Genomic DNA, 23426 nt, shown 5'->3' on the forward strand with positions numbered 1-23426 from the left:
TCTGAAGACAGTCCACCCCAGCAGATGAAAGGTTACCTTTGATACCACAGCCTGTAATCTCCAGGGCTTCTCAAAGCCATCCCTGCCTCTCCAGCTGGTCTCTTGCTTAGGGGTCATGTTGGTGCCAGTGTAGTTTACAATACTCTCTGATAAAATAGCATACATTACTCACATCAAAAGCTTAAAATAAAAACACATCTTGTACCACAAATCCAATAGACTATATACAGTGTGCTCGAAAACTGATTTCCTTTTTTGGTAATTAGGTATACTGAACCACAGGTGATATGATTCTAAAATAGTATTGGATATCATGTTATAATGCTTCTTCTTGTTTATATAGAGTGCCTCAAACTTGGCAATTCCTGTAATGTGTGGAACTGTGCCTTTATAGGACATTGTGCCTGTGGTGCAATTGTCATAATTGAATTCATGATTCTATTGGTTGTTCTTCGGTCAGTAAAACAATGTGACCCCCGGAACACAAGAAAGAAGCAGAATAAATAACTCTGAAACCCAGACTTCTAATGCCTTCTGATTCCAACTCCACAGAGACAGTATATTGTTTAATGCGACAATTTTATTGTAAAATTCCACAGTTGAGTGCAATTCCTTGTGAAAAGGTTTTGAAGTACATACAGTATATATTGAAGAACTGAACAATCATTAATCAGTTTCCTCTTTGTCGACAACTCAAACGAGCAAAACGTATCACTCAGTTATTACTGAAAACATTACCCCTAAGAGATTTATGTGAGATATGTCTTATACTTGATGGTCCTGAAAATATCTGTAAATTATTATTTACATGCGATCCAAGTTTAGTAGTTGAAGAATTCACCAGCCAATTCAGTTTAGTAATGCAAAGGCTTTATTTTGTTCAATGAAAATATATGCCAGTAAATAGTATCAGAATTCCATTGGATTTGGCACTGCGGGATATGATGCAGCTAAACCCACATATTCTGAGAAAATGTTACTTTTGGTAGGTGAGCCAGATTGAAATGAATTAATCAATTCTTCTAACCCACAATTGTGGAACAAAAATATTTATTTTGGGTCACACATTTATATTTTCCCACTCAGAAGACAACTCCAGACTGTTAGGCAGAATGCTGGAAAGTGGCAAATATCTTACACAAAACAAGCAATGCCATAGATATTACTGTGTCACTTCGCCTGTCATCTTGACCCCTCCACCAGACCATGCACAGAAGTCATTAACAGCTAAATAAAGTAAATCAATGGTTTTGATTGGCTAAAAAAAAAAAAAAAAAAAAAACTTCAAATAAATGTAATAGGACACTTCATTATTTTGGACTGCAGGCTTTACATATCACTTTGTTTATAATGTATAGTTTGACGAACAATAAAACAAATACTACTTTATAAGCACAAAATGTTTGCCCTCTTCCAGTTGCTCCAAATAAAAAAAGAGGAAGAGTTTAGTGAGAAAACCAAACACATATATAGAATGTATCACCAAGTTATGTATGTTTCATAAAGTCCAATAGGAATTAAACAGGTTTGTTAGTTAGTTTATAGGTTATAGTTCAGATAATGGTTAGAAATTATGCACATTATACAATATAACTAATCTTGCTTTCACACTGCTTGACAGGAAACTAGTGTAAAATGTACTGTTCCCAATTTACCTTTACATTTACGTTCCAATTGGATGATCATCTCCACACTGTGTTCCTTGTAAAACATAAGGCGAAAGAATCAACCCAACTCACCCATGCCATCAAAGCCAATGAAAACATTGCTTTTCCCAGGCTTTGGAATTTAAAATGTTGTACAGGTAGATATACCAATAAAGAAAAAAGCGCACACCTTTTGGTGGTGTAAGTAACTATTCACCTGTCCCAGAAACTGATCATTTTCCTTTCATTGCATGATTGATTTGACAGTTCAAATGCTTTCTCTGTATTATGAGTTTGTTGCTCTGGGGTCCTTTGCACCTGTGGTGGTTTTTTCTGTCAGGTATAGTCTTGCTATGCTAGGAAACAAAATGTATATGATGGATTACTGTAAGCCATGCCATAGCAAATCATATTTCTACACATGAAGGGATATGGACAATGAGAAAATGACCACTAGGGGCAGGGTAAAGCTAGAATGGGGTTGGATCCCACATTGGGTTAGGGTTAGGGTTAGGGTTATACAGTATACTGATGGCCACTTACCTAAAATTATATTTATTTTTAGCAGCTTTTGTAATCAAGTTACAAAACAAGCAGCACTTGCGATACAGATAACAATTGGGGAATTGTATATAAGTAATTGCGTTCAGATATCATAGTTTTTGTTCTTGATAATTTTTTTTAAAGCTGCTCTAATGATAGAGATGCCCTGATTAAAATGTAATCCTAGGGTTAGTTTGCAATTCATGTATCTTTTTTTTTTGTTTTGTTTTTTAAAAACAAACAAACAAAAAAAAAACACTTTGAAACAGTTTGCATCTGTTGCTGCATTTACCTGATTAGATTTCATGCGCATTGGAAACAGGCAGAGAAAAAAAAAATAAAAAAAATGTATCCATTTTAATTTACAGGAGTTTTCCATAGACAACAGGATAAAAGACCATAGTACATATTTTCTTTTTTTTTTTCTTGGCCTGAAAAAATGCATGCAGTAAATTGAAACCACTACATTCTATTCATATATTTACAACATGTTTACATTTTATTACAGACCATATATTTTTATAGCCCTGTCCATACCATTAAAGGCAAGGCGTGATCAATTTAAGCTTTTACAGTAGGTCTGTAATGCCAATATAGTTATGGAACTGAGTAAAACAACTGAAGTTGCCTAAATTAGCAGGCACTACTTCCTGATTAATATTATTAAACTGTTTTATTCCTTTACTATGCAGTAGTCTCTTTCAATTGGCAATTGCACACATTTTTTAAATACACTAAACCATTGTTAATAAATAAATAAATATTTGATCGAAAAAAATCATCTTCCAGATCTATCGGCTGTGATTTGTATTTCTTGACCACAAGCTAATCAGACAATGGAACTGCAGCCTGTGTCTCTAGAATACACTTACTTTCAGAAAACAGCAACAGTAGAATGGAAACGTGCATGAGAAAGCCTGACACTATGCCTTCCTGAGCTGCATTCACAAGCACCGAATTTAGGTTACAGTATCTGACTGCGTCTCGTCAATCCGTACCTGTCCTAGCCATGAAGGTATCAATGAGACAGCATTTCAGTCTGTACAGAATTCAGCTCTATGCTTTATGATATTTTTATTCAATCTAAACTAAAATAATATAAAATAATAATACAATCTAAAATAATAATACAAAAATTATAATAATAATTAAGGTCAATACAATTAAAATAATAAAAAAGACAAACACTGTATGCTTGTTTTGCTAGGGGCCCATAGACCAAAAAAGATATGGTCTTGCAAGCGGATTTTGATATTAAGGCCAGCTATATCTATTACCCTAAAGATAGAGATAGGAGATCCAGTATACTAAGTTAAACAAACCAAAGGCAGTAGGGAAGAAGATGCGGGCATAGGAGTCAATTTTGGAGACGCGGATGTGTATTCGACCGTGCCGCCATGCCCCTGACCGACAGTCTTCAAAACAGCAGAAGAAGCTGGAGCAGTCCTTGCCATCCAGACACTCATACCCGTACTCCTCATCTCTCTCCTGAAGGTGCGTGGTATTGTTCATCTGAATGGCCGTAGCAGAGCGTGGGCGAATATCAACAGTGGGCGTCTGTTGTTACAAAGACAGAGAGTGTTAAGGCTCTGTCCCTTTGAAACCGTTTGATGCACATGGTTCTTAACAAATGCAGAAGCAACTTTATTATTATTTTTTTTTTTGTAAGCAAATGATCATGCTAGTGCTGGGCAATCCATCTGTATGCATCCAGGCTTAGACTGCTTTAACAAGGGTTTCCATGAATAGATAACAATGGTCCCCAAGGCAGCTATGGCTGTGAAGATGTTAACTTAAGCGTTAAGTGCATGGGACATCGAGTGTACGAGGAGAACACAGTCTTCACCGTGTATATAATTTGTGAGCATTTCATACTAGCAACAGAGACTGTTGTCATCAAGTACAGCTATTATTTGAGTGTTTTGGTCTTTAATTAAAAAGCCAATTATGTGCTGTTTCTGTTCTGAGTCTCACTTCATCTGAATCAGTCACTCTACTCTGCGATTGGCTTATTGGCCCCCTTGTGAGGTTTGTTTATCCAAACTGTACCATGTTGTGTTATCTAAGATAGCAGGGTTTCCATATTTTGCCTTTAGATCCCTTCTCATGAATCATTCACAAAAATCAGACGTACACATATTATATTTACTGGTATTTGAAAACTGCGCGTAAACTATAAGAGATTTCATTTTAAAATGTAGTTTTTTTTTAATGTTTTGTTCTTTGCAGTAGACGTATAGAATACTGACCTGCTTTAAAACTAACATATCTTAATATTTCATTCCACGCTCCACATTTCTTTACATTTTTAATACTATTGTTGCAGTGCTCTTTTCCAGTATTTATGCATATCTATTTTTAATAGTGCAGAGGTATCAGTGATGCTATATAAGCTACTTAATTATACATCCATTGAATTAATATTCAAAATTCACAATGGAAGGATGTTTTTAAACTACCGACCACCTACATAGGAGCTCGGTAAGGATTAAATTCAATGTAAGGTTTATCATAAATAAATGCATCTTACACAGCTTTGATCAGTTTATGCACAATTAGATGAAAGAGCATAAAAATATTTGAACAACAAATTAGCTGGCTAGACTTTTGCTGACATGTTAAATATCCTAATTATGATAAACTTGTGATGCCTTTTTACTGAATCCGACAGCATGTAATTTCGAACCATTTCCAAACAATATTATCCTGAACTGGTATCTTCTGTATGCCATTTATATTTGCAGTGATACTTTTAAATTTCCTATAGATGTCTGTAGAATCTGTCTGCTTTAACATTGTTTTACCCCAGATTTGCCCAGCACTGGCTATGTGTGTTTAAACTCCCCTTTGAAAACTAGAACAGGACACCATTCAATTGGGTTTTGTACATAATGCTCTGATTAAATATGTAACCAGGGATTTTAGTTAGCTCAACACAGCCTGCATTTTAATGAAAGTTCTTAAAGGGTTACACATTAAGCGAGTGACAGACCAAGTACAGAACAAAAACAGGCCTGGTGCAGGTATTCACATGAAGTGGAACTGCAGTTTTAACCAGATGAAAGTAGACAACCTTGGAAAACCCCAGACTGTTCCTTGTACGAAGAATTACTGCACCTTTTTCCTAAAATGGCACTTTGTTGAAAGTCTGTTTCAATTATTTAAATGAAAGGTACGACAACTGCAGAGGCTTCTTTTCATTTTAAAGCTGGTTTGGAGAATATTTGCAATGTGTTTTTAAACAAGGCATCAGTAAAAACAATTCCCAACAATAACATAAATAACACCAGGACCTAAGCCACAGAACAGAATGGAATCTCAATGCAAAATTATCATCACAATTTGACAAGCTGTTACCAAGATATCAGTCGCTCAGCCAATCAGATGTGGTGACCTATAACCACAGAATATTATAATAAATGTCAAATGTGTGTAAGCAGTCCTGAACCTGTTGAGGTACATTCAGTTGATCTAAACAGTGGTGCATCTATTTCCACAGCTACAGTCATTTAGATGTCACATTTTACTGACTTTAAAAAAACACTTCAGAGACTCACATTTGCCACTTTTAGATCAATTGACCAGACCGTGTTGCCTTTATCACGACCAATGAGATGAAAGAGCTCATACATAACTATGCGAGACTCCACTATAGGGAGAAGAGGGGAGTAATAACGCCACCGAGTTTCATGCACAGGAAGTTAAATAGATGATTGCTGAGCATTTCATTCTGAAGCAGAGCACATACAGTAAAAGGCAAGTGTCAACTCAATTTGCCATATAATACAGAATAAAGAGGCTCAATCCATCTACATGCAATGGTTTCCATACCATTACTGATATGTTCTTTCAAAAGATATTTAAGCAGCCTTTTTTTTTTTTTTTTTTTTTTTGCACAGGGAACTGTGGGCAAAGGCTGCATGCTTCATCTTAAAAAAAAAGACTGTGTTTTGAAAGATGACCTTAATTAAATATGAGTTCTGCAATGCTTACACTGCTCAATGGTTAGTGATGTGATTCTTACCTCATACGGTTGTCTATTTCAATCTGTTAATGCACTGCTGGCTGTGTAATTCTTAGCAGTTTTAAAGCCTCCCATGCTTGTGATGAGATGCAAAGCAGGAGCTGCCACTGTTGTAATAATGTAGTAGTAATAAATACAGGTTTTCTCTCTTTACTGACTTGGTCCATACAATGTTTTTTTTTTTTTTTATTTAAATGCACAATGGTGTCACTAAAGACTAAATCAGCCACCCTTGACAAATCATTACTATCTAAATGAATAAGTAGGAAAGACATGACTTCCACGCATTCTATATTACAAGTACTGTAAAATAATGTTCATCTAATGGTCAAAATGTAGCAGTGGCATGCAGTGAATATGTTCTATTCAGACACAAGCAATATACCTTTGAAGAAAACAGCCGAAGGAGCTTTTATCCAAACAGGAAACAAAGTAATAAAGAAAGAAAAAGAACAGATGTAAAACAAACACAACTTAACTCAAAGATAGTACTTATCTAGCTTAAGAGTTACAGGTGAAGGTAGTAGACCACAGACAAAAACAAGAAGAAAATGTAACATCTACATAGGATTCAGAAGCAGGTTTACCTTGTTTGTATTAATACTTGCCTGACGCATAATTCTTCTGCAGGGGATTCCTTTAACAGGAAGGCAGAAACTGAATGGGCTTAAACGGTACAATTCCATAAAGAATTATAATAGCCACATTGGTATTTATAAGAGCAAGGTAAACCTGGAGTCATTGTGATGCTTACTCAAACTACATAACCATCAATATCAGAACATTTAACGCCACTGTGACTTGAACATTTACTACTGGTTTAATACAGAAATGGTTGGTTAATGGTAGTTATGAAAACATAGTGATCTGTAAACACCAAAAAAGTCTAGTCTCCCCCAGGAAAAGTGATGTGATCCATACAGCTCAAACTAAGCCTTTCACTTTGATTCATACTTAACATGCAGGTTGTGTGAAATAAGATACTTACAGAAGGCTGTAAGTATCCTATTTCAGTGTAAAGCACTTTGAATGTACTGTATATAACTTTCATCCATGTTTTAAATACATTGTATTTTATTGTGTTACACATTCCCATGTGTTGCTACAACTGTTTATGTAAGGTGTGTGTATTGTTTTTTTTTTTTTTTTTTTATATTTTGACCACTTTTTTAAACTTTTAAATTGCATTTCGTGCCTCAAGATGGCTTCACATGTACCCACATGGAAAAATACAAGTACCCATGTGGTCAAAATGGAAATACATTTTTTTTAAAACAATACATACACCTTATGTAAACAGCAACACCTGGGAACACATAACACAATAAAATACCATTAAGTACAATTTATTTAATAAAAATATTGAAAACATACAACACCATGTAGTTTAATTAACTAAATGTACATAGCATATCACAGTTTCTTAGCTATATTAATTGTAGTTAATTCAAGTTGCCTTGGATAAAGGCGATAAATAAACAAATACAAATAAAATAATACATTCAAACTAAATGGCTCATTAAAAAAAATGACATTAACATTGCCATATAATACAATATTGATGAAGTATGTTAACACCTACAGTATACAGAATTGCTACAGTATTTTAAAATGTATTTAGGCAATCTGATTACTGGCAATTGCATTTACAAAAAAAGAAATGGTCACAATTAAAGTACTTACAGGATTTTTCCTCTTCTTGCCTGGTTTGCTCGGGTTCCTGTTGCTGATAAAGTAGTGCAAGGTCCCGTATTCAATCAGAGCAGCGAAAACGAAAAGAAAGCAAACAGAGACAAACAAATCCATCGCAGTCACATAGGAAACTTTGGGAAGGGATTTACGAGCAATTGTACTCAGTGTGGTCATTGTCAGAACAGTTGTGATTCCTGTGAATGGACAAACAGAAAAAAATATATAAACCATAGAACAATATGTGTTGGAAGACAAATAGAATATACGGATATTGAGAAGTACAATATACCAACTCAAGACTGTCAGACAGATAAATAGACAGATTGTTACTTTAATAAAGACAAAAAACCAATAGCATGTTATATTGCACCACCTTTTTTTAATCAAATGACATTAATACATAAATAATAAATAGTTCTTAACACGTTAACACAGTGGATTAAGTGCATCTGATTAAAATACAGTATTTAGATTTGAAGGAATGTGACTGAAATGTGGAGAGATTTACCAGCTGAATAAATTAACCAGATGCTGCCGTTTCCTTGATCCATCATGTTTGGGTCTAGTTAGGGTAAGCCCAAGAGATGTAACTAAGGGACATCTGGCAGTTTTTTTTTTTTTTTTTTTCAATTTTTTCGTGTGTGTGCGGGGAGGATGGTAGAAATACATTTTGTTAATGTTTCCACCTTAAGATTAAATATGTTCAAACACCTTGTCACTGAATATAGAGCAAATTCATGCACACTTGACTCAGGTCTTCAATGGAAACAGAAAATATAGCCTGCATGTATTTGTTTAAGTACTGAACTGTAAGTGTTACAGATTTTTAATAATGATTGACCTACAGAATAGGTTTGCACAGAGGTTATCATCAAAATGCTGGCATCAACAACTTGAACGTAACATCAGTAATCAAGACTAATGCTGCAGCATTCAGCACAGGGCGCTGTATGATTGTGATCTTGCGGCTGATAGCATTGAGGATTACAAATGACATCACAGCCATTAATCCACCCTGCTGACAGTCATTTACCCTCCTGCCCCCCCCCCCCCCCCCCCCGACAGGAAATTAGTGTAGTGTTTTCCATATACACTGCTGTAGGCATAACTTTATAATATGTTTGCTCTAGAATACCACTAGAGCGCCACAGCAGTCTGTCGATAGTGCTGCTCGCTTATGCTGTGCTTGTACGTATGCAACATTTTTTATTTTATTTTATTTTTCAAAATGGCTTTTGCGAACGATCAACCAATTGAATATCTGCGTTGTCTCTGCGGTAGCCCAATCATAAGTTAGCTGGATGGGACATGCACCGTGTATGTTTCAGGTGCAGGTACTGACTGTAAGTTTATCCAATAGGAGAGTCAAATATCTGCCAAGTTTTATGCAGCTGTCCAATCCTAAGCAAGTAGAGGCTGTTCACGAGTGAGTAGCAAATGGAAAAGTGAAAGATCTGACAGCTGTCCAACCATTCGTAAGCAGTGGCGGGGTGTTAATATGCCGGGAAATCACTGAATTTCGCCGGCTGTTATTGAGAAAAACAATACATTTCAGTATTTGGAATTTAATTTTCTATCACTGTATATTTTTGATTTCACCAGACAAGGGAAACACCACAGTATATTTAGTTATGAATCCACTTTCTCTGAATAATTGTACTGGAGATGAGCGATCTTTAAAACAGAGTAGTGTTGACAAATTTGTCAAATTGAAACAAAGCGAGACGCTATCTACACTTTTATTCATGGTTATCTGTGTAAACATGCTATTTACAAATATTTGCATTACATATTTTATGTACATTTTTTAAAAAATAAGCGCAGCATGCACAATTACTACCTGAGACTTGGCCTTATCAGAGTGAGCCAAGAATAACCCCACTAAAACTATATATATATATATATATATATATATATATATATATATATATATATATATATATATATATATATATACATACAGTTTTAGAGGGGTTATTGATGCTATTGATTAGCACGAGTCAGTTCAGGAATTGCACTAATGTCTATTGCATGTTTGCACTAGCTTGGCTGATTATAAAAATGTTACCTAAGGATGTTCTGGCAGGCACTGCATCCTTATTAATCCAGAAAGACACCCAAGACAGCACAACAATCAGAGTGCAGGGAATGTAGGTTTGAATTGTAAAATAACCCATCCTCCTGCTTAGTTCAAAGAAGACTGTCATCACCACATAATCTCCTGTGTGAGAGAAAGAGAGAGAGAGAGATAGAGAGAGTGTAAGAGTGTTTCCTTTTGAAGTCTGCAAACCACATTGTTACATGTGACACATTACACACCCAGCAATTCCTAGATTAATGTTTAGTTTTCCAGTGTGTTCTTTTTTTTCCAACTCTATACAGTGGAATAGTGATCTACTTAGAAAGTGTTGACCTCATTCAAGCTCCACTGAGATCTGTCTTCTTTCTTTCAGTCATTCATGCTTTCCTTGTGCTGTCATTTCTTTGTCCCCATTAAAATTAACCTTCTGGTTACAAGCCCTGGACTTTAACTACTGGACCACACTGCCTCCTTACTTTATGAAGCAAAATTAATTAATTCTTTAGGGTGATGCATTGGCCAAAGCTGTAGGGCCAGATTCATCAAGGTCCTATATATCACCATTTTTATAAAATGAAAGTAACACTTTGATAAACTTCATTGATGATAACCAATGTCTACCATTGGATCCAGAATTACATTAGATAAAAAGTTTGACATTTTATCGAGAACACACTCTGTGCAGTTCTCCACCCCTGACTTCCTTGAAGGATTGCATACCCATTTATTACACTCATATACTCTGATGCTTATTCCACCCATTCCAAACTTTTCTGTTTCAAGCTTAATAAACAAATACAACAAAACCTACTTCATATGATAGTATCAAAGTCTAATTTCTGATTCATTGCTAATAAGTCTTGAAAAGGCCTAGGAGATGTGCAACTTGTAGGATTTGTATAAACAGCCATAACCTCTGCTTCATTAATGCTTTTCAAAATTACCTTAATATGTGTAAAAACATAAGGAGCTTTTCCTTGCTGATGTTTCATGTTAGTGCACAGTTTGGGCTTTGTCAACCAGGGTAAAGCTACACTCAGCTGTCTATAGTAATTAATTATATTTATTTCACTTATGTCAAGCTGAATTAGCTGCAGACATCTCTTCTACAGTGCTCCACACAGCATGTTACAGGGCAATTTCCAGAACTACAGGGAGCACTCATTCACCATCCATGTAATGGTTTAGGTTTTCATATACCAGAACACATTAAATATTTTCAGTGACTGCCACGTACCCATGAAAAATAAACCAAATATCCCAAGGGAGAAATGTGGACGAAGTACAAAATGATGGAGAGCATGTGGGAGGTTTTTTTTCCACATATTAAGCTTTTCAAGGAAATGCAGAATTTCTCTACACAAAATAATGTTATGTATAATAGCTAATTCTATCCGTTAGTACTACACAACCCATTTGAAACTGGTTCATATGCCAATGGCCTTAAAACTTGCAATAAGATTACACAATCCCTGGTAACCTGTTATGGTAACAAATGGATGTTTATTTTTTTAAGTAAATTATCTACTTTTCACTCTCAATAAAATTCAAACAAACAAAACAACAGGAACCAGCACGCCTCCCGAAAACAACAGGAACCAGCACACCTCCCCAGAACAGGACTTAGGACTTACAGCAACTCTTAGGTTTCAGGGTCAGGGACAATGTCTGACTTTTTTAAAACAGATTAAATCAGCACCACAGACAACAACCAGTGGACAGCACTTATTTTAGTACAAGCTCCCTGGTGAGAAGTGACACAACCTCCACTCTAGTAGCTCCCTGTAAAACAATTAGGCCACATCTTGTATTATGACTAATGACAGGATACTGTACCATTCTATATACCATTAGCATTGATACTTCAGGAACAATTACGAGCAAAACCTTGTCATTTTCTATTTCCCTTTAAGTTTGTAGTAAGTACTTTCATACTTAAAGCTTTGCTGCATTAAAAAAAACAAAAAACAACAAAAAAAGATAATTAAAAGCATGTTTGCTTAGATATCATGCAGTAGAGGGTAAAATACAGCTTTAGAAGCTGAAAGAAATCAAAGTTACATTATACAGTATATTTTCACAGAAGTTGGAAACGCACATCTGTGATAGTTACCACTTAGCACTTAATGTAAGTATTCTGTAATATATAAATGCTTTAACCCAGTTTTAATTGTGATAGGCAGGACTGCAGACCTCAACACACGAGAGGTATTTATATAAAGCAGCACATATGAAGTCTGCCTCTGAAATGGGCAGCAGGTTTTATAGTACAGTGGAGCTGGCAGCTCCCTGATCTTAGTCTCTATTAGCTGTCCTACCTTTCTATATTCATAACAGACTATAAACAGTTATGCATTTAAGCTGTACAAAAAAAAAACAAAAAAAACACACACATACATTTTAAGGTCATCTTGATTTTCTTTCCTTTGTTAGAAAGTGATTTGTGAGATTTAGTGTCTACAACCAGTTCTAGTTTTCTTTTCCTACGTTCATTGAAACTGACAGGTTACACTGATTGCATAACAATGTACAATGTGTATTAATCACAGAGTTTCATACCAATCTTTGGTGGTCTCTGTAACTGGTTTGTATAAGCTTACCTTTAGAGAACAATCTGAATGCTGATGAACAATTCTTAATCCCAGATGTTTTGAGAAAAAAAAAAAAGATAATCTGTATTTCAAAAGACAAAGTCTAATTACAGTAGACAACAGATTGGCACATATCATAATCACACAACATAACTATCAGTTAGAGCTCGGAGAAGAAGTCATTTGAAACATCTGTGTATTTTTTTGAGGCAGTGATATGCATACACAACACAAAGATAACTTTCTAACGAAGTAATATACTACCTTAAGAATAAAAACATAAAAGCTGGTTTGGAAGAGTGTGTGAGTCACTGATAAGGGACCAGGGAAGCAACATTTAAACCACGCTGCAGTGCCTTATTGAAACAACAGAAAGAACAACAAAGGGGACAAAGGAATTGCCACTCTTAGCAGTTTCTGGACCATAGACAATACCAGCTTTCCTCTGAAACAAGAACCTTGAATCAGCACTCAGCTACGAGTAGAAAGCACATGCTCCCTGCTGAGATTGTATTTTTTACAATGTTTCCATTCAGCTGATTTCTTAAGTTAAGAGATTCTTCCTTATCCTGCGTTCATACAACAGGTTTCATACACTCAGGTTTTACTTAAACCCAGCAGGGTCCAGGTTTTCTTTCTGGTTTGTTTCTGTATCAGGTCCATAGATCATACAGCTCATATTCAAATGTATGTCTGTACTTTTCACTGACAGCTGTCAGTGCAATTTTGGTGGAAACAAACATGCAAGGTTCAATGCAATGATGAATTGTTTCCAGAATACTGGACATTGAATCCAGAGGGTGTGTTTATGAATTTCCTCATGCTTTGGTTTGTTTCCCTTTAATATATTTCTAACCAGGCTGTTGCCCAGTGTAGGACACTCCTGCTGTTCAGATCTTCATATTATTTGGCTGGGTTTTCATACATGTTTTTGCTACGTTGGTTTAATGGAATGTAACGTTGTTTAATGTGAAAATAGTAAAGGGAATTTGGCATTCATTTTCAGAGAGACATTAGTGAATGAGCAGCATCTGACTTCTGTGTCTGTCTGACATTTCCAACTTAAATCAATAAAGCTGGAATGGAATATAGCTAGGATGTTTGTCAGAGATGGTATTAAAGAGAAACGAACCCAAGCACACACACACACACACACACACACACATTCACGAGCATGCACACAAAATACGCACACGCACACACATGGCAAAGAATGGACTGCCACGCCAGAGACTTGTACATTGATTGACAAATGTTATACTTTATATTGTAAAGCTACAATTCCCAGGATCAGGCCATTATAACCTTCTACTGACATTCAGCATGCAGTGCACCACATTCATACTGTATATATATATATATATATATATATATATATATATATATATATATATATATATATAAATGGTAATGTCATGGTTCCTATTTGCCCCATAATGCCTTTACACTAACACTAGTATTGTCGTTATTAGGCGGAACACAAATAGCACAGTCTCTTAACAATGGCTCCCAACTACAGTGTTATAAAGGGGGGAGCACTGTGTACATAATTTTGATCTTTTATTTAACAAGCAACTACAAAATGATATTGCAAACGTCGTTAATTCAACATGGTGATGCAAAACATTTGGCCAGAGCTGTACACAGCTGGAACGTGTAATTTATAACCTCCAACTGTCATACGAAGCAGGTGCAGGTCTACTTGGCTTTGACTGACAAAGTGGTACGCAGCAGTTCTAACGGAGGAGAAAAATGTGTCCTCGTGCTAAAATTACTATTATGGACTGCCAACAAAGCCTACAGTCTGATATGTAAGTGCAAACTTGGACATGGTTTACTATACTTTACAGTATTTGATTACAGTGATTGAAGCACTTCCATTTTGCCACTGAGGATTTATCAGCAAACTGAACTTCTTAACTTAATGCTGAATACAATGCAATGGTGTTTTTAACTGGACTGTTGGGGGTTAAAAAAACATTGTGCTGGTATGAAAGCTTCCAGTGCTTTTAAATTCAACTCACGTCGGAAAATCTTCTACACTGCGGTTGTCAGGGCTGGTAAGGTTGCATCTCTAACAAAATCTAGTGACTTGAGTTTAATAAATGAAAAGGTGATAGGATATAAATCTGCAAATAAATCCAGTGTGCTGGTCTCTGGTAAAACTGCAGGGACTCCTAATGTGCAGGTGGTGTTCAATGGTGGGGAAAACTAGCAATCATTTTCCGACACTGCTGTAGCTCGGCTTGTGCAAGTAAGCCATGTCCTAGCACTGGACATATATTGCTTCTGTTCCCTCAACATCTATCTGGTGATTTTTTTTCTTCAGCTGAGGAAGTATGTACAGAGCTCCACAAGACTCAACTGCTACATTTTCGGTTGCTTTTAAGAATGTATCAATAGTTCATTTTTATTGAGTCCATTCACAATGGATTTGCTTAAAGTGAACAAGAACGTGCATGTCACTGTTGATCACTGTACTGCTGTATCTACTCCTTTTACTCTTCTATACATAATTAAACTGAGGCAGTCATATCATTTGTCATCATAACAAAGTTAAACTTGGCCAACATCAGCTAGGGAATGCTACATCTAACCACACAAAGCCTGCACAGGTCCATCTTAGAGGTCCATCCAATACTTGGCTACTCTTTCTGAGACTACATGCAAAAATGCCCATGTCAACTGTGCTGAATTGCAGTTTTTTGATGCGGATCACTGGCCAGTTGGGTTGAACCCATCAACCTTTTGCCATTTCAACCGTGACCTAAGTGATGAATCCTTCAGAATGGAAGGAAACTTGATATCCATATTCTTCTGCCTTGTTTGCTTACAGAAAAAGGCTTTACAGACTAAAAAAGAAAGAAAAAATGCACATACACACATCTCCACTTGGCTCTGAGATGGTACATTATTTCATTCATGATGCCTCCAGATTTAACTTGTCAACTTCTCATCTGGAAAGTGTGGGCTTCCATAAACTGTGAAGATAGCTGATGTGTCCTACAGATCTCAATGCTCAAGTTAAATCATACAGAACAATACACACAAACAACAAAAAAGTGCAAGCCACTGAAACTATAAAGAATAGTCCAATTTTACATTTCATACTGTACTACATAACAGGGGAAGAATTATTATTATTATTTTTTAATATTGTCTGACTTATTGAAACTGGCAGAGAACTCTGGGAGTGCAACAAATATATATATATATATATATATATATATATATATATATATATATATATAGTAATATATATATATATATACACACACACACGCACACACACACACACATATATATATATATTATATATATGATATATATATATATATATTATATATATATATATATATATATATATATATAATATCTCCTTTTCCTTCAATTCTCATTCCATCACTGTCATCTCCAATAACAAAATACCCAAAGGCACAAAGCAGGTGACCTGATTACCAAAAAGTCTTATGATGTAAGTTATAATATGACAATAACCAGCACGCTAGGGCTACTTCCAGCTACTGAACATCACCCTCAATGTGTCTGGAAAGCAGACGGTGCACTGCATTGCAGTGCCCTCTCTTAAAGCAACCCATCCCCCCACAGAAAATGCATTTAGGAAAAGTGAAAAGAAAGAAATCTGAAGCCAGGAGTGGATAAGAAATTCGTGGTTATAACATGCCAATCTGTCTGCTTCAAGTGACACCTCACTACAGGAGAGGCTATTTTCATTTTTTTTTTCTACAATGAAGGTAACTGAATACATCTTATATAACCTTCATTTTACAATAGTTGTTTCTGATTGGACGCAAATAAAAACTAAACAGGCTGTATTTTTCTGAACAGTTAATTTTTTTTTATTTATTATTTTAGTTAGTTAGTTCTCTGAAGTAAAGGTTGGTATTTATCACTAAAATACCAAATTTAAGTACCTTTTACTACAGAACACATTCACAAGGGCAGTGTCCTTTAATTGTCCTTTAGTTTACCCACAACAGTAACTGAATGAAAGATATTCAGGTTTGATTTGCTCGTGATTTACTGTGCTGCTCTTCATAAATTACACAAAGGTTATTTCAGAAATCTTTTATAAGCATTCCGAGCTTCTAAATGATCAAAAACAAGGAACAAATATATGGAGACACTACACATTACAATACCACAGCCTTTAATAAACAGTAATTGTCATTTTCATACAATTTTCAAATGTGCTGATACACCAAGACAAATTGCAGCCATGGAAATATAATTGCACACCTTTGAAGTTGAAGGATGGCCTCCATTGTTCTTGATAGAAGTCTGTTGCTAACCTGGTTGCTATGCTGTAGACCACAGAACACATCAATGGCTGAACACTATACACCGAAGAGCTGAAGCTGGTCATAAAAATTACCTGAGTATCTTGGCATAAACAAGAGGAGGCGTCTATGTCATAAAACCACCAATAACACTGACACATCTGAGACTAGCAGACAACTTTCTTATTACCTGGCTTCACTACTGCACACATACTGTGTTTCTATGTCTTTTCTAGACCTGCCACTCCATCATATTAATAATGTATAGAACAAGCCTGTTTTAAACAAAAAAGCTTTTTACTGATGTAATCATCTTTATCATATTGGTTTGGTCCTCTGCTGTTGAAACAAAAATCATGTGGATGTTTTTTTTTATCTGAGTAAAACAAGGCCCTTGCTTGAACAAATTAAATGTTACATGAGCAAACACATCTCTTTCAACAGGCTGTAGCTTGAATAAACGGGAACCCTGCAGACATGAAACATTACCAGGAATGTACACTACGCTGCTCTCCTTTCTATAAACGTTAGTCTTATTGATCAGAAGCAGTAGATGTTACTAGTTGTTTCTGGATCCTCGAAACTCAGCTCAGCATTCAAAAACATGAAATGGAAGACTGACTAGAATTCGTAGCTAGCTTTTGCAATCCAATATTCAGCTGGTTGTTAGTTATAGTACATTCACTATATGACATGGAGAAGTCAACAAATGCATTCTTCTTGCTGTTTAAATTCACTTTGCATACTTTTCTGTTACAGTGATCACACGACTGTACTCTATATACAGTAAATATATTATGATAGGACACTGAAGACATATATATCTATATATCTATCTATATATCTATCTATCTATCTATCTATCTATCTATCTATCTATCTATCTATCTATCTATCTATCTATCTATATATATATATATATATATATATATATATATATATATATATATATATATATATATAAACACACACACACACACACACACACACACACACACACACACACACACACACACACACACACACCCACCCAGGAGTTATATTTGTATATTTATAAAAATGGGTAAATTAATACTATATAAATAATGTAGTATACATCATACTGGAGTATGCAGAATATATGTTGTCAGTGTCAGTAGTTGAACTACTTGCTGGTGTCCATTTGATAAAATATACTTGGAAGGCAGGAAACTAATTGCAGTGGTAATCATGATCTGCTTTGTGGTTGCCACAATTGTTTCCAGCTTTTATGAGCTGCAATATTGAGATTTCTCTAAAAGGAGCAACCCATCATACCACCGGCATCTGGTGCACAGCCAAAAGATCCCTTTCTACAATCAATAAGCATTTAAACAAAGTGGCATAATAAACTGCACCTTTTCAAACAATCTGCACTTCCTCTGATGGAGAGAGGTGATTTGTCATAATAATGGGAATGGATTCTTATCCCATTACAGCTGGTAGCTGCTCTGGGACTATTAAGCACCTAGCAGCATTCACAGTTCTATCAATAGTCTGGCAACATTTTCTCCTGAAATTTAGTAAAACGACCTTTATTACCTTATCTCCTTTCCACTACTGCTAGAAAAGGGAAAGCATCGGGCTAAGGTTATATTAAAACAATATTGTTTTTCAGTCAGTAATAGTAATGCCCACTTTTAAAAAACCATGTTGCCGGTTTCAGATTTCAAATTAGCAAGGTGTGCTGTAGGCATGAACCCTTTCACTGGTTCTTACGCCGCCCTGCACTTGAGCTCCTATGTAACTGAGATGCCTGGTCTGTAGCAGGGTCCTCTGCAGACTTTCACATTCTAATATGCTAGACACATACAGCTCTGCTGCAATCAATCAGCACAGCTCACTAAATCTTTCAGAATGTTAGCTCATTTAAGACCGGAACGCAGATTGCTTTGCTGTGAATGTGATGCTTTAAGGTTCGCTTTACCTGAAGTTGTCTTCACAACCTCTGTTGTATTTCTCAGGCCAACAAAGGAGAATTGGTAAAGCCTCCATGATCGAGTATCTCCAATCTCAACAGAGCTCCTCTTCCACTGGTAAATAATCTCTTCTCTTGGATAGCCATCTAAATGTAAACAGTGAATCAGTGCATTCCTTTAAAAACACACATTGAGCTACGTGCAGAGCCTGTGATTTGAATGGTGATTTTCAACATTTTGTACAGTAGATCAAGAAGAATCAAAGAAACCTTTGGCCATAGCTGAATGCCATTAGAATATCACTTACACTCCCACTGTCTACCATTTAAACACAATTAATACCCATTGTTTATCATGCTTGAATGGTAAGTTATATAAGTTAAATAAGAGTTAAACACATTAAACAAATATCAACTTCTTAAAGACGCTTAGAGACAGATATTGCATCTTTTTCTTTTCCAAAATCAACAGTTATTTAATATACAAAAATATTTATTTAAAACAGTTATTTAAAATACAAAAAGTTGCTATAGGGCTGTATAAGGTCAGTCAAACAAAATGTTTGAAAACCAAAAAAAAAAAGAAAAATCTAATTTAGTTTGTAATTGCCAAAAACATAAAATAAATAAATAAATAAATAAATATACAAAATCTAACCCTGTTGAATGATATGTGCAATAATGTGGGAGCCTGGAATTGACATCTTAGGTTTTGCTGTCATATCTAATGCAGTTGACCCAACAATGCCTTTATGCATGTCATTACGCCTTTCTGATTTTTGCATTTCCCACGTGCCAATTTTATAACAACATTTACTTTCTTCTTTCCTGGTCCACTTGACCACTATATTGCAGTGGGTTTATTCTGACGTTTTTAATTAAAATACATTTATAGAACAAAAAATATACAGTAACTCATGTAGAAAGTGTTGTGAATTGTCATAAGAGGTATAAAGTGCTTTGTGATGGTGGTCCACTATGAAAGGCGCTATATAAAAAATAAAGATTGATTGATATAATACAATTTTAAGGAAAGTGTATTTTGTTTTATAGCTAGTCTAACTCCCCCACAGAATTATACAAAACCATCATGGAATATTTGCAGGAATACATCAGTTACACAGTCTTTACAGTTAAGAAAAGATAAGTATTTATCAGACTTTACTTATGAAGTCACTACAGAAAACAGCTGCTTCTTTTTATTTAATGTGACGTGTGATTTTTGAAATTAAACATTATGGTGATGCTACCACTTTGCATGCTAATTTTCTCCTCTGATGGTGTTTAATATAAAATGAACTTATGCTCAGACTTACAGCTTGAGAACTCCAGAGGACAGGAATGCTCATCCATGGGGAAATTGTTCAGTTTTAACTGGCACTCAGCATCAATAGTTAACCTAAAAATACAAATAACAAAAAACAGTTATATTTCAAATATCATCCCTCTGTCCACTTGTCAATGTATTTATGCATGCATGCATGAATGTGTAACAGGGTGGAGGCTGGGAGCAAACTGGAGACCTCGCACTCAGCAAGCAAACATCTTAACCACAGTACAAAGGAGCTGGGCTTGTCTACATTCATGGTTTTAGAGCTTTTAACCTCATCTCATTTCACGAACAGGGGAAAAGCTTGTCCGCACAGGTACAAGGCTCTGTAATCATGGTTTTAAACCAACTTTAATACCTCACACTCCTCTCCGACAAATCTGTAAGGACAGTGTATCACAAAACACTGACCCGTTACACTCGGGGGCCCCCCCCCCCCACCTTTGAAATTTAACCTGACGATCGCTGCGGCTGCTGCCAGTCTTTGAGATCTGGTATCACGACACCAGTGTAGCAAGGTGGGTGCTGGCTGCGAACTGGTGACCCTGCACACTGCAAGCAAGCATCTTAATCTCAATGCGAAAGAGATTGAAAATAAAACGTTGAAACGTTTAAATCTTGGAATTGTGAGAATATGACAGATTTCTTTTACAATATATTGTTTAGCTCCTGTTAAAAGAACAATTTTACTACCTCCAAATAAGAAGTCAGAATGATGCTTTGCCATTGGGAGGTTCTTTGCATTGACACATTTTCTTGGAAGCTAGCTATCAGACTACACAATCCTATGCATTAAAGATACTCTTGCAATCTCGACAGTATATTTAAGTATGAATGTGTGCATGAGTTTACCTTAGTGTATACAGTATCCTCCCATCGTTCCAGATCCTAAGCATTCGATTGGGTGTTGTTATCCAATGAGCATCCGCCTTTTTTGAGTTCCGAAAGAAGGTGTCAGGGATCCAAATCTTGCCCACCATATTACTGTTAAGCCGGAGCACCTTCATTGTGCTATTAAATTTCAAACGTCTATCATACCAGGTTTGCGCAAAAAATATATCAATTGTATACTCCTGTCAAAATTAGGTACACAAAAAAAGTGTCACACATGAAGAATCATAGAAAAATGTCGCTTTCTCTCTTGATAGGTCTCTGAACATTTTTCTTTTAGTTCATGTTTAAAATCAATGTACTATCAGTCTTTGCATATGTGCCCAGTGCCTAAAACATTCCCATAAAAATACAATTTGATATTATTCATTTTACAAACTCAATGGATTTGTCAAGGAAAATGCAGAAAAGGCAACAATCCACAATAGGCACAAATGAGATCTGGCAAACCATCTTCAATGCAAGCTGCTGTTCATTTCTATTACAAACTCATTTCTATGCAGCCAGCGATATACTGATACTAGCCAGGTAAACACACACCAAGATAATCATTTTATACCTTCTGTTAGTGAGCAGTGGGTAAGATACAGAATCCTATAAAAGTTTCATTTTAATAATTTTCTCTTGGCCAAATCAATGCAAATGTGGTTTGGATGTGGTTAGCGTGTTATGTATCCATGTAAACTGTTTCCATGGTGTTGTCTCTTGTACCTTATTACCTCTACAGGAAAAGAGCAAAAACAAAATTGATGGTAAGATAAAAAAATAAATAAATGAAAGGCACTGTGAAACTGCAGTGCATTTCTTAAGATAAAACCCATTTAAATTGCAAATGTCACTGCTGCATAGCAATTGAGCACAGACTTGCTAAGGCGAGTTAGATTAGTACAAATTCAACTTTAGTGTAAAAATGAAAAGGAACTAAACAAAGGTTCACCCTCGTCAGAATAGACTGAAGATGCTTTTTCATTGCCTCCAGACATCCCATACATACGCATATGCTTCTGTCTTTAAAGCACATGAATGTATCCAAGGCAATGGTTTTACAAGTTAACTGCTCTATGTATATTCAAAATTTAGTTTATATTAATAATCTGGGCAGACTCTTTCACATGTGATTTTTCACACGTGTATTTAAAAGGTCAACAGAAATGCCTGTTGTAAAAATATATGCTCAGGGAGTACGTTTTTTAAAACATGCCTCACAAAATCAAATCCATTTTTACCAGCAGACATTGTGTTTTTGGAGGTGCTTGAGCTGCCTTTTACTCAGTGATGGAACATTTGGTTTCGTAATACACATTTTGTATTTCCGAAAATGTCAGTGAAATGTTAAATACCGACAATGCTAATTAGAAGAAATATACTTTTGATGTTACTGCTATGATGATCCCGCAATTGCAGTGTCAACAGTGTGAATTACTTTAGTTAACTTAGATGGCTGGGCATCTTAATAGATACAGTATTACTTAGATTAAGATCATTAGCAGGAATGAGATTGAGGTCTTTGGTCTCTAACCCACTAATGATACCTATGCATGTTCTTAAGATACATGTTATTGCTTACCCAAAGGAATATGATGCAGTCCACTGTTTGTACAATATGAACCAGTCATGTATTGTAATATATTATCATGGCTAAGCAAGGATACTTGAAACAGGTTTATAAAGTCTGGAGAATATACTGTAGTAAAAAAAAAAAAAAAAACATATACAGTGCATATAGCCGGAGAGATTTATTTTATATGCTTAGAAAAAACTACCAAAAAATTATTAACTACCAAAAAAACATTATTATTTTTATAATGTGCCATCTCCAAGAAAACAAGCACTACTCAAGAGCATCTCACAAATGTAATAAAGAAGTGATAACAAATATTTTGTGAATTTTACACACTTACCATGTTTATGGCATTCACTGGACCAATGCTATTCACATACATGTCTGTGTGAATGATAGTTGGTTTGACTGAAAAACAAACCAAAATAAGTTTTTACAGTTAAGCAATGCTGGCAGACCCATTAAGAATTGGCTTTCTTAAAATGTCAAATGGAACTGAGGTCTATATCACGCATTCTTAATGGACAATAACGGCTTAGCAACCACAAATGCATTGCCAGCAATAACACAATGCATGTTTGAAGATGTTTCTGCAGGACTGATCCACTGAGATGCAATATTAATTTGCAGGGATGGCCTGTCTGAGAATTAATGGGGGAGGGAGATGGGCCTGTTCTAGTCATATAGTGTTTACCTTATCTCTTCTAAAACATATCTTTAACATCTGTAACGCTGGGAAGAATCTCAGTTTAATGCCCTCAATGATGGACAGCACTTCCTTTGGCAAAGTGCCTCCACCACACAGTATGCAGCACTTGGGTCTCCTTGGAG

At 35.6% G+C, this 23426-nt stretch overlaps 1 protein-coding gene across 4 annotated transcripts in view; it reads right to left on the reverse strand.

The window, feature by feature from the left end:
- Positions 1–570: 570 nt before the first annotated feature.
- LOC121297596 (gamma-aminobutyric acid receptor subunit gamma-2) overlaps positions 571–23426 on the reverse strand; it is a 30623-nt gene continuing 7767 nt past the window's right edge. For 2 of the 4 annotated variants that reach the window (XM_041224015.1, XM_041224014.1), the window contains 8 exons: positions 22936–23003; positions 20996–21216; positions 20130–20212; positions 18823–18960; positions 9974–10126; positions 7897–8099; positions 6599–6622; positions 3348–3746 (listed from right to left, as the gene is read on the reverse strand). In XM_041224015.1, the coding sequence (XP_041079949.1) occupies positions 3468–3746; positions 6599–6622; positions 7897–8099; positions 9974–10126; positions 18823–18960; positions 20130–20212; positions 20996–21216; positions 22936–23003 (1169 nt within the window). In that variant the 3' untranslated portion in view covers positions 3348–3467. Of the gene's footprint in view, positions 2003–3347; positions 3747–6598; positions 6623–7896; positions 8100–9973; positions 10127–18822; positions 18961–20129; positions 20213–20995; positions 21217–22935; positions 23004–23426 lie in introns of those variants that run through there. The other 2 variants (XM_041224018.1, XM_041224016.1) reach the window with 2 other exon arrangements.

Source organism: Polyodon spathula, chromosome 22 (genome assembly GCF_017654505.1).
Source record: "Polyodon spathula isolate WHYD16114869_AA chromosome 22, ASM1765450v1, whole genome shotgun sequence".
In the NCBI taxonomy this organism is placed as follows: domain Eukaryota; kingdom Metazoa; phylum Chordata; class Actinopteri; order Acipenseriformes; family Polyodontidae; genus Polyodon; species Polyodon spathula.